This window comes from Dysidea avara, chromosome 1 (genome assembly GCF_963678975.1).
Source record: "Dysidea avara chromosome 1, odDysAvar1.4, whole genome shotgun sequence".
Lineage (NCBI taxonomy): Eukaryota > Metazoa > Porifera > Demospongiae > Dictyoceratida > Dysideidae > Dysidea > Dysidea avara.
Window position 1 is genome coordinate 39,696,065 of NC_089272.1, and position 12,425 is coordinate 39,708,489.

The following is a 12,425-nucleotide window of genomic DNA, read 5'->3' on the forward strand; positions in this document are numbered from 1 at the left end:
CTCTATACAAGATGATTTGTTTCTAGCTGATCTCTCTATAGGGTAACTTGTTTGTAGCTGAACTCTCTCCAGAATGGTTTCTTTGTAGTTGATCTCTCAACAGGGTGACTTGTTTATAGCTGAACTCGCTACAAGGTGATTTGTTTGCAGCTGAACTCTCTAAAGGGTGGTTTTTTGTAGCTGAACTCTCTACAAGGTGACCTCTTCTAGCTAGGCTTGAGCCAATTATGCTTTGAAAATTACCTATTATGCTTTGAGCAGTGCTCAAAAATCCAGCCTATTATGCTCAAAATTATGCTCTCAAAATCAAGATTATGCTCGAGAGCTGACTGTTTTATTAGAGTATTTCTGCATTTCCTGACCGCTGTATTAGAGTAAGTGACTGCTCTATTAGAGTATCTCGATCTTATTTCCATAAAGTGTGAATAATCAGTCAAGAAATAGTAAAAAATAATAACTCTACAAGGTTTTTGATATAAAGTGAAGTAATAATGTGCAGTGTGTTCATGCTGTGCAGAAGTTTGGCGCGCGCATTGCGCGTTTTAATTAAAATTCTTCAAAATCGTCCTATTATGCTGGCATAATGCTTGATGCTTTTGCTAGCCTATTATGCTCGAAATTATGCCGGCATAATTGGCGCAAGCCTACTTCTAGCTGATCTCTCTACAGGGTGATTTGTTTCTAGCTGAACTCTCTACAGCGTGATTTGTTTGTAGCTGAACTCTCTACAGGATGGTTTCTTTGTAGCTGAACTCTCTGCAAGGTGATTTCTTCTTGCTGATCTCTCTACTGGGTAACTTGTGTCTAGTTGTACACTCTACAAGGCGATTTGTTTGTAGCTGAATACTCTACAGGGTGCTTTTTTGTAGCCAAACTCTCTGCAGGGTGATTTGTTCGTAGCTGATCTCTCTACAGGATGGTTTCTTTGTAACTGAACTCTCTACAGGATAAATTTTTCTAGCTCAACTCTCTATTGGGTGATCACTTCACAGCTGCACCCTCTACAAGGTGGCTTCTTCTATCTGATCTCTCTACAGTGTTATTTGTTTGTAGCTGAACTCTCTACAAGGTGACGTTTTCTAGCTGAGCTCTCTCTTGTTTCTAGCTGATCTCTCTACAGAGTAACTTGTTAGTAAAGCTGCACTCTTTACATGGTAGATTTTGGTTGTTAAACTCTCTGCACGAAGACTTGTTTGTAGCAGAATTTCTACAGAGTAAATTGTTTGTAGCTGAACTCTAACAGGGTGCATGACTTGTTGATAGCTGAACTCTCCTCAGTGTGACTTGTTATAATTATACAGCGATATATTTGTAGCTGAACTCTCTACAGGGTGACTTGCTTGTAGCTGAACTGTCTACAATATTAACTGGTTGCTGCTGAACTCCCTACAACATAACTTGCAATGTAATAGAAATCTATAATGGAATAAGTCATGAACTAGCTGAATGCTCTATTAGGGTGACTGTTCTATTAGAGTATCTCGATCTAGTATTTGCTACACGGAGTTGGCTTTCGAATCATAAGTCAGTGGTTTACAAACCAATTGTTCTGTACTACTGCAAGGACTTCCTACGATGACTATTCCAGCTACATACCCATTTTCAGCTCACTGCTCTAAGCGGTTTGCCTGGTAGGCGTGAAAATTATTGGTATTTTTATTCACGAATCTCGATCGCACAATTGTTACACACCTTCGGTTTCGTGTCATATTTCCATGATCTTTATTTCGATTGCTTTCAAACCACCAAAAGGCACTCCTACAATGGTGGATGTATCCACAAAACGATTTTCAACTTATTCCATTAAGCGGTTTACCCTGTAGTCGTGACAACAAATCGATCTTGTTTTACGCGAATAATTGGTCATAATCATTAACCGTTCGTCTGATTTACACCAAATTTGATACTAGGATTCGCCTTTGGACTCCCTTTCTGTGGGCTAAATTTCAAGGCGATCGAAGTACGCATTTGCGTTTGATAGCAATTTTTGCAAGTGTGCGAAAACACGACGAAGAAGGGAAAAAAACCAAGAAAAAAAACTTTGGCTGAGCGATTTCCTTGAAATTAAATGTAGATTCCCCTAGTTGGCGGGCAACTCTGCAGTAAATTTGGCTCCAATCGGATAAGGTATCACCGAGATACAAAGGTGTGAAAATGACGTTTTCTTTCTTCCTGTCAATATACTTTGTTTTATTCCGGCCCTAATGGCACTCCCATCCTCCCCGATCTCTAGCTAGAAGTTAAACCTAATTTAATTTATAAAAGATAAAAAGCAGCTAAACCTACAGAGCCTACACAGACCTACAAAAACACCGCATGGACCGCCAGCATACACACAGCAAAACCCCCGGACAAGGGCCTTAAGAAGAAAGCCCTACAGACTACTGACCAAACTGCAGGGAGTGGGAGCATGAAACAGAGTTCAACTCCCACAAAGGACTGCCAGGCAACAGGCTAAATAGATGTAAAAATGTCTGGACATTGTGACGCCACAGACAAACAGAGAGGTGCTCTGGCAGATGCCTGTAAATATACCCAGTGTGGCGCGCCGGATTCTTGGGCCGCACGACACATTATAGTGTGTCTTGATATTGACAGGAAGAAAGAAAACGCGATTTCACAGCTTTGTAGCTCGTAATCCTTCTTCTGATTGGAACCATTTTCGCTGCAGGGGTGCCCGCCAGGTAGCCTACCCCACATACCAAATTTGAAGAAAATCGCCTTAGCCACTTCCGAGATATGAGTGGCCAAAATTTAATTTTTATTTCTTGTTTTTTTTTTCTTATCATTCTTCGTATTTTCGCACACTTTGAAAAAATTGCTATAAAACACAAGCGAAGTGGATATTTAGCCGGTCACCGGATACCACATCAACATCATAACCCTGGTCCACTGCACTTGTTCAGTCTTCAAAGGCACAGCGAAATGAGAGGCATAGCGGACTGATCAGTATAGCAGCGTCTACAACACGCATATAAACAAAGCCAGATTATATACGTGTAGCGTCAACTCAAACATAATGTTATTATGTGGTCAGTCTATCCCGAAGCTGGACTCTTAACTTAGAAGGCACCTCTGTATATGTCACGAGTATAATCGTATTATAGACCCACACAGAGTCACACATACCTCAATACGGCTGCATACTCCTCTATACGGCTGTATACGCTTCTGCTAGACCCTCGCCTTTCCCTCAAGACGGCCCCATATCCCTTCCGGAATACCCTTTTAATTAATGACGTCGCTTTCGATTTATTGTTGTTATTTCACGTGAGCCAAAACAAAGCACAGATGTAACAGGGGCGGATCCAGGGGGGGTTCAAAGGGTTCCATGGAACCCCCCTTTTGAGAGAGCCTCTCTTACTCGAGATACTCTAATAGAGTAGTCAAATCGAGATACTCTAATAGAACAGTCACAGTAGTCTTTTGAGGAGTGGCGTAGCAAGCTATGTATCTAGTTATAAATAAGGAAATATAGTTGGTGAGGGCATCTATGGTGAGGGGCAGCTATTGTCAGTCAGCGTTGAAACCGGGTCGGGTCATCCGGGTCTGACCCGGATTGGATCACGTGAGAAAGAATAGTATTACAAATATGCTATACAAAATTCTAACTAGCTTAACTACCAAACTAAGTACTTTAACTACAAAACTAGCTACCTTAACTACAAAACAACATTAATTAATAACTTAGTTTAACAAGTCTATGCCATCTTCTGGGCATAAGCCATAATGCCTCAGGATGATTATTATTATTATTATTATTATATAAGTACTGTGCAGAAATCTACAAAAGATTGTAACGCACAGATATTAATCATAATTACAAAACATTAGCCAAGTGCCATAAATTTACAGTGAAGGAAAAAGAGTTTATATTCTTGACACTGTTTGACATTTAGGGTCTGTACATCCGATACTTGTTAGTAAATGGTTGGACATAATATGTAGGTGTATCATTGTTGGATGTGGATCCATTTCCAACTTCCATAGTAGAATTGTCGCTGGAAGAATTCAACGATTCAGTTATGGGATTAGGTATGAAAGTTGAATTAATGACTTCACCATAAATTTGGCCTTTAACATAGAGTTTGGCACGACGAATTTTAATATGTTTTTTATCATTTTGGCATTATATCGCCAGAGAGTAACTGACAAGCGCTAAAGCAATTGTTTCCTTGCTAACTGTCTGGGAATACCACTTTTAACAGAGTTACGGTCGGCAATCGTGGATAAGGTTGATAAAGCAAAGGGTGTCCAAACACCAAACGACTCGCAAACCAGGGGAAAAAATTCACCACCATGGTTGTTAACAGTTTCCAAATAATGGTCATCCTTAGCCTCCTCACCGGCAGCAGCAGCTACCCCAGCCTTAGATGCAGCAGCGGAAATAAAGGAAGGCTGAGTTGTGCACCTGACAGAGAAGTCAAACGAAATTGTTCGTTTGACGACGTGGAAACTTATAAACGCTATCGCGTAGCTCTTTCGTGAGTCACGCCCACTTATCGCATTACAAACATACGCTCAGCCACGCCCATTTATTAGTAAGTACAGTATGTAGCACGAAACTGAGGGTATCTATGGTGAGGGGTAGCTATTGTTAGTAGGTGATGACCTTTTTTTTTTTTTGGCCTTCAACCTACAGCTAGGCTGAAGTTGCAATTCTAAAAGTCTGGATCCGCCCCTGTTTACTCAACACGAATCGAACGCTCAAAACGTAGTCTCGCTCGATCGAGACTAGCCGAAACCATAGATAATTAACGAGAATCTATGCCGAAACATAGCTCTTATCGCACGCCTCGGCTTTAATCAATCCGGGTCACATCCGGGTCAAATCCGGGTCTGACCCGGATTGCTATCCGGGCTATCCGGGTCAGCAGTAGTGACCAGGTTTCAACGCTGTTGTCAGTAGGTGATGACCTTTTTTTTTTGGTCTTCAACCTACAGCTAGGCTGAAGTTGCAATTCCAAAGTGGAGCCCCATTTTTAAAAGTCTGGATCCGCCCCAGTGTAATATAATAAAACTGAAAAAAATGGCCTCAAAGTCAATGAGTTTTCAGATATAACAGTTCTGCCTGATCATCACTGAGCTGTGTAGCAAGAACCCACAACACTAGCAAATCCTTGCTTTCTTCATACTGAGAACAATCACACCATTTCTTCATTTGCAAATAGTTAACATTAATGTTCATACTTTGCATGTTGTAAATATACTTACCAATGCCAGTGAGTAGGTGCATTGAACTTGTGGAGTCATTGATGATGGGACTGCATGATGCAAAACCATACAGTATAACTCTACTCACATCAGTATCTCTCAAACATCGGTATCTCTCAAACTAACTGCTCTTGGAGTGCTCTATATAAAAACATACATGTGACCCACATCTTGCATGCCACATACCACGCTGTGATATCCAGCCCTTGTGCGCCTTGAAGATTCAAGATTGCTAGAATCATATAGGGTAAATGCAGCACAAATAACTCACTGAATCACCCAAGCAGGTACGTCATACAGAGTTTACAAAGGAGTATACAATATCCACTTTCCTTCAATGCTTTATTCAATGTTCCAGCATTTCAAAAATGTAAGCAGTCCAAAGTCTATATTGCATAAGTGCACAGTCACCAATTATTATAGGGTACACATATACACATACTGTCAGATCTCCACAGTGGTTAGTAGGACATGTAACACCTGATCACTTTCATCGTCCCTCTTCTCTTAGGTCGATGTCCTGCATGCATGTAATTCTTCTACTATGAAAAGGGATATGCAAAGTCAACATAACACAGCTTGCATATTACAGTATCTGACTATCTGTAGTTCACGTGCACCTCTTTTTTAACTGTTTGTGCAACTCACTCACTCCTTCATGGTTGACGCTGCAAACTCTTGTGTCATAGTGTCAATGTGCTGCTCTGTGAACAGAATTAGAGATATATGAACAAAAGACAAAATTATACAACTTGTCATCAGTTTTCCTTCTCATCTTGAGTAAATTTGCTAGCAAGCAGTTGAATATAACAGTCAAAAAACCTATAATATTTATGAAGTTGTTGTAAATAAAAATAGTCTATAGCCAGAGCACTGCTTTGTCATTGGGTCGGCAAGAAAACAGATGTTTTACTATGTGATAGCAGTGTTGGGCCACTACTAAATATCTATCATCAAGAATCTGCTAACATTTGCACCTTGAATCAAACTTACTAATAACATGATGCTGATATTTCGTACATCACTAAGAATCTCTCTGGCTAAAGTTTGTAAAGAATGGCCCACAAATTAGGCTAGGAATTCATATTGTCTCATACAAAAAATAATTATAGCAAATATATGATCTGTAGCATTTAAGTCTATTCCATGCCGTCCACCGAGACTGTTACTAGCTACATGACACTGCATGTTTGTGGCAGCATGTTACTCAATGACTTTCTTTTCTTTCCGAGTGTAGCTAGCCGCATGATTTTTCATCCAAGGTTCATTCTCTTTTCCCGACCCATTGACTAAAAGGGACAAGCCAGCAAGGGCGTACGATGTACCCAAGTGTGGGAAAAATCAGTTCTTCCTTCCCGTTGGGCCGCTGGTAGCTCAACAAGGACGGCAGCTAACTGCTGTTATATTTGTACATACAAACTAGTACTCACTCGAAACATCAGTCACTTCTACCCGAATCTATGCTTCTGCACCATACTGCCACTCGAGCGTCAGTCATTCAGTAGCTGCGGCTGGTTCTTTGTCACAATAGCGATTCACCCCTGATGATGTTTCACATGACGCAGTCAGTCTTGACCACAATTATGTGAACAGAATAAGGCGTTCACGTATATGTAACATCGTTTATTGGCAAGCTATACAGGGGCAGAATTAGGGAGGGGGCTAAGGGGGCTGTAGGTCCCCCTTTCCTTTCTAAGTCAGTACTTGGCCAATGAAACCATAAATCTTCTATGTGTATCAAAAGCAGGCTTATTTCAGGAACTATGCATCGTGATCACTACCAACACAAATAATGTCTATGTAACTATACCTATTGTTCAACCCTGTTCCAGGAGAGTACAGCTTCCTTTTCCTCAAGAGTTCTTCAAGAAAAACTTTTGATTGTGGGTTACATCTTTAGTTCCAAAAGTATTAATTGTGGGTTTTGTTTTATTCAGATAATTAGCAGTGTCTTCCACTATGACTATATATTCCACTATGACTATAAGAGGTGATTAGTGTAGTTTTCAGAATTTATTGTATGATTCAAAAAGTGTTAGTTGGTTTAATTAATTGGTTAGAATTATCAGCTTCAGTATAATATATAGTTACCAACTCAGACATTTAGCAAACTGCAGTTGTTTGGTATTTTATAAGTTTATAAGGCAGCTATAGCACTTTTGTCTATGAATGTAAAATCTGTGTCAGTTACCTTCTGATATGACCCCATGCTGTGGGTTATGGTGCTGGTATTTGTCAGTCTTCATAACCCGGCAGATCTAGAAATAAGTTGACCATCACAACAGTAAATTCAGAAACCCCATAAATGCAAATATAGTTGCACTTTGCTAAGGATTTCCAGTGGGCTAGCTAATAGCTACTAGTACCCTTCACTGCATTCTACTTTTCAGTACAATGTATTGGTGTTAAGACTAACAAAGTGTCACTAGACTAAGGAGCATGCATACTAATAATTGTGACGTTCGACACCACTACTACTTAGCTATACATGTTTCTGCCTCTGTTTAGCTATACATGTTTCTGCCTCTGTTTAGCTATACATGTTTCTTCCACACATTATCCCACAAAGGCTTCCCCTATTGTCTGGCTTTGTTTGATCATGGGAGTATTTAGAAACAACATCCTTCATGCAGACTGCAAAATCATCACAGTCAAACTTGTGTAGTTTGTAGTCATAGTCACCCAATGTTGATGAATCCCAGATGGTATTTAGAAGATGATAGTCAAGTGTTCCATAAAGAGAGTCTGCCTTGAATCTGTTGATGTTGAGGCTGGGGAAAGCATTTTCCACAATTCTTCCAACTTCATGGTGTGTGAAATAATCTACTCCAACCCTCCAGTGGGATCCAACAACATTATTTTTATTAGTAAGATAGACAGTTGAGGCTGTTGAAGAGGAGCTGATGCATTATGATATATAGCTAGCTATATCTAAATGCTTGGTAGCTACAAAGAAAAAGATTATCATGCATGCATGATAGCTACTCATGCATATTGCAATCAGTCTTGATTTAATGGAAAAGTAAAAGTGTTTTGATTAACTGAAATTCCATTATTTTCCACTGAAAAACTGTTTAAAACACTCAGATTCACCTTTAGAGGGCCTAATTTTCAAAAATTTCCTGAAGGGGATGCCCTCCAGCCTAGGCTAGCATGCTTTGCATGCTAGTAATGTAGTCATTATTCCAAATAGCTAATTTTGACCATGGATACTACATGCATCTTACCATTAGGGTCTTGTGAGAAGGCTTGGTATCTTCTAATGTCTGGCTAGTTACCTATGTCCTTAGCCCCCCCTTTCAAAAAATCCTAGATCCGCCCCTGCTATACACCTGTATACGACCTGCCATCTTGCTCCGTCTCTGTGTTTGTCTGTATATTCTCCGTATACGTCTGAAAATTATGGTTTTGTATATATCCGTATATGTTTCCAGTTGCGCTGTGAGGTTTCCAACAAGTTAGTTAAACATGACTTGTTGCACACAAAACCATGTTGCTGATGGTTATGAATGCTATTTTCTAAAAGAGAGTCAAATAACTCTGTATGAATAATAGATTCTAAAATTTTAACCACAGTAGCTAGATGTCAGACTGATTAGTCTGTAGTCGGTAGTCTTAAGCTTAGAACCTTTCTTATACACTGGTATTACGTGGGCTTTCTTCCATTCGCAAGGGAGATCTCAACTAGTCAAGGACTGATGGAATAGCATGGTTAAAGGAGCGCAAAGTGTATGGGCACAAGCCTTGAGAACACAAGAATGGATACTATCTGGACCAGGAGCCTTATTATCTTTCAGTGTACTCAATTTCTCCAATACAATAGACTCAGATATGTTGACATCACTTATAGATTCTTCATATCGAAAAGGAGGTGCTGGAATATACGATAGATCTTCTTGAGTAAACGTTGACTCAAAATATCTATTGAGAACATCAGCAATCTCCTCATCACTGGTAGTGGAAGAGCCATCAGTCTTCTCTAAAGGGCCAATACAGGGGCGGATCTTGAAATTTTCAGAGGGGGTTTCTGGTTCTCTGGAATTGCTACTTCCACCTAGCTGCAAGCTGAAGACCAAAAAAAAAGTCACTACATACTTTTGAATGCTGTGAAGGTGATTTCAAAGGTAAAAGTATAAAGTTTTCCCAATAGAAAAAGCCATAATATAATACAGTATGTATAACTCTTTGTAGTTTTTATCACCCAGACGAATGGTAGGGGTGTGCCATTTCAGAGGGGGTTTCCAGCCAGAAACCCCCTAAAACCACCCTTGCAATACTAGGCTTAACCTTTTGTTTAGATTTGACATAGGAACAGAAGGCTTTTGGGTTGGACTTAAATTTATTTAAAAGTGATTGTTCGTATGACTTTTGGGCAGTTCTAAGTTTACATTTAACTATATTATGTTTGGTCTTGAAGTTAGCATAGTCAGCGCAAGACCTAGACCTCCTATATATAGAGAAAGCAGAATGTTTCGCTTTGATTGCTACAGATATACTTTTAGTCCACCATGGAGGAGATTTGCTGCCTTAGGAGTAGAGGTAGGAACAAACTGGACTGCAGCATCATTCACCAACTGTTTGAAAACCTCCCAATTATCCTCTATGCTATCACTACACATACGATCTTCCCAGTCAATTCCCATGAAGTATTCATTCATACCTTGATAGCCACCTTTTCTATAATTAAACATGGGAACAATAGGTTTCGAGAGAGGTGGTATGTCATAGCACTTGTACTTCCATACAAGGCAGTCGTGGTCACTGCTTCCCAAACCTGATAAATTAATAACTTCATCGATAAAGTTGGGATCAGAAGAAAAAACCAAATCAAGTAGTGAAGACTGTTGGCCTTGTCTATGCCTAATACAATTTGTTACATGCTGAACTAAATAACTGTCTTGAACAGCATCCAGGAACAAGGAGGCCAAGGAGTTTTCCCCACTAGAGCATACAAGATCTACCCAATTGATTGATGGAAAGTTGAAGTCCCCCATTATAAGCAAGTGAGTAAAAGATGTTTACTAATGATTGACAACAATTTTTGACTGTTGTAATTGGATGAAGATGGAGCCCTATACAGACAGTGCTCCTACCAAAAGCTTGTCATTGTCACTCAGGGAAATTGTATACCACAAAGAGTTATCAAAACCAACATCATTTAACACTTTACGTAGGACAGCAGGCAATCCTTCATGGATGTAAAGCATAACACCGCCACCCACACCGGATTGGTGATCATCACAGAACAAATTATATCCCTGCAGGTGAAGCTCAGCATCACCAACATCATTGTTGCACCAGGATTCAGCAATTCCTATAATCTGTGGTGAGTGTTGATACACAATGGCTTGTAACTCTTGCAGCTTATTCAAAACACTTTGTGCATTGGAAAAGAGACATGTAATTTACTGGTTACTGTTAGCACTATTAGATGGTTCACACACTTCATTCCAATAATTACCAGTGCAGAGGGAACAGTCTAAGAGTTCCTCTGCACTATCTTGCCGTTTTTTATCTTGTATCCTTGTTTAGTTCAGCTAGTTCAGCTCGTAGATGCTTGTTCTTTCCCCTTTCTTTAATAGTCATGTCAGGAGTGATAAAAACCTTTGACAAACACTGAGGCACATCCTTACCTCTCAGCTTAGTACTATTGCACAAAATTGCAGCTTTAGAGTGCTCTGAATCAAAATTCAGCAAATGAGGCTTGTTATTTCTTTTACTTAATCGCACAGTATTAGTCACCTTAACAGGTACACCCAAACTTTTCTGGAAGATATTAGAGACATACTCAATATCTTCTTTCTTTCTGCAGTTACCATCATCTGAGCTGGGTTCAGTAACATTAGGTAAAATTAAATTTAACTTCCTCTTATCTCTTTCCTTTTCCTCTGATATTGCTGAGGCAACAGCAGAGATAATTCCCCCAGTGTCAATCGTAGGTAAAAGACTGCTTGGCCTAGTTGGTTCTGTACTGTTTCCAGCACTGTCATCACAAGACATCTCAATAACATCAACACCATCAGGAGGGCCACACAGACCTTGAGCTACTTATCTGGTAGAATTTAACATGTTCGTATCAAGCAGTCATTATCTGCTCCCTTGTCAGTACTATTCGGAGTTCCCCAAGGGAGTATTTTGGGACCATTACTTTTTATTATCTACATGAATGATCTACCATCTAGGCTAAGTGTTACCATCAGTAAGACTTTACTATACGTTGATGACACCAAGATTTATAATACTGTTTGTAGCCCTAGAGATATTTCAGCATTTCAAAATGATTTAGATTTAACAACTTTGTGGAGTAAGAGATATAATACGTGCTTCGACCCAAAAAAGAGTGTCCAGCTTAGTATTAATCCAAAAGCCATCACTAATTACAAAATAGCTGATACACGGGTTGTAACAAACAGCTCACATAAAGATCTCGGTATTACAATATCATCTGACCTATCTTGGGATCAACACTACAATAATATAATTCTTAAGACCTACAGAATGTTGGGACTGCTCTGTCGCAGCTTCAGCAGACACCAAACTGTGAGAGCTATGAAAACTTTGTATATTTCCTTAGTGAGATCGCAAGTTACAAACTGTTCAATAATTTGGAGACCTAACCTTATCAAGGGTATTACACTTATTGAACAGATCCAAAGGAGAGCTACAAAGTTTATCCTAAATGACTACAGTTCTGATTACTTCGACAGACTTAAACAACTCAACTTACTACCATTAATGCACACCTTTGAGCTTAACGAAATAGTTTTTATACTGAAGGCATTTAAATACCCCTCTCCTCCTTCAACATCACAGATGACATATCTTTTGTCGATGGTAATACCAGGTCCTGCACAAGTGGCAAAATGATTCATGTCAGGAACGACAATAATGCAAGTAGACATTTTTTTCTTCAATATAATCCCTCGATTATGGAATGCCGTACCCCCTATTGACTTATCTTTATCTATTACAACTAATAAGAAAAGAGTATATGATTTTTTACAGTCACGTTTTTTATCCAACTTTAGACATGACAATCCTTGTACATTTCATTTTTATGCCCATGCAGTAGATGTTCCAACACACCCCATCCCCCTTTAATGTAACTTTTTGGTATAAGTAATGTAATTTTTATAAGTAATGTAGTTTGCAATAAGTTTATGGTTTAATTTTATTTTTAATGGCCATTAGCCTTGAGCATAGCGGACCAT

The 12,425-nt window shown here is 39.4% G+C and overlaps 1 protein-coding gene across 1 annotated transcript; it reads left to right on the forward strand.

Moving 5' to 3' along the window:
- The first annotated feature begins 11,376 nt into the window (after positions 1–11,376).
- LOC136246660 (uncharacterized) lies at positions 11,377–12,081 on the forward strand. Its single transcript, XM_066038200.1, has one exon. The coding sequence runs from the start codon at positions 11,377–11,379 to the stop codon at positions 12,079–12,081; it is 705 nt and encodes a 234-aa protein (XP_065894272.1).
- Positions 12,082–12,425: the final 344 nt, after the last annotated feature.

Excerpts from the sequence above, each read along its gene's own strand:
- LOC136246660 (XM_066038200.1), top strand. The coding sequence starts at position 11,377 with ATGAATGATCTACCATCTAGGCTAAGTGTTACCATCAGTAAGACTTTA.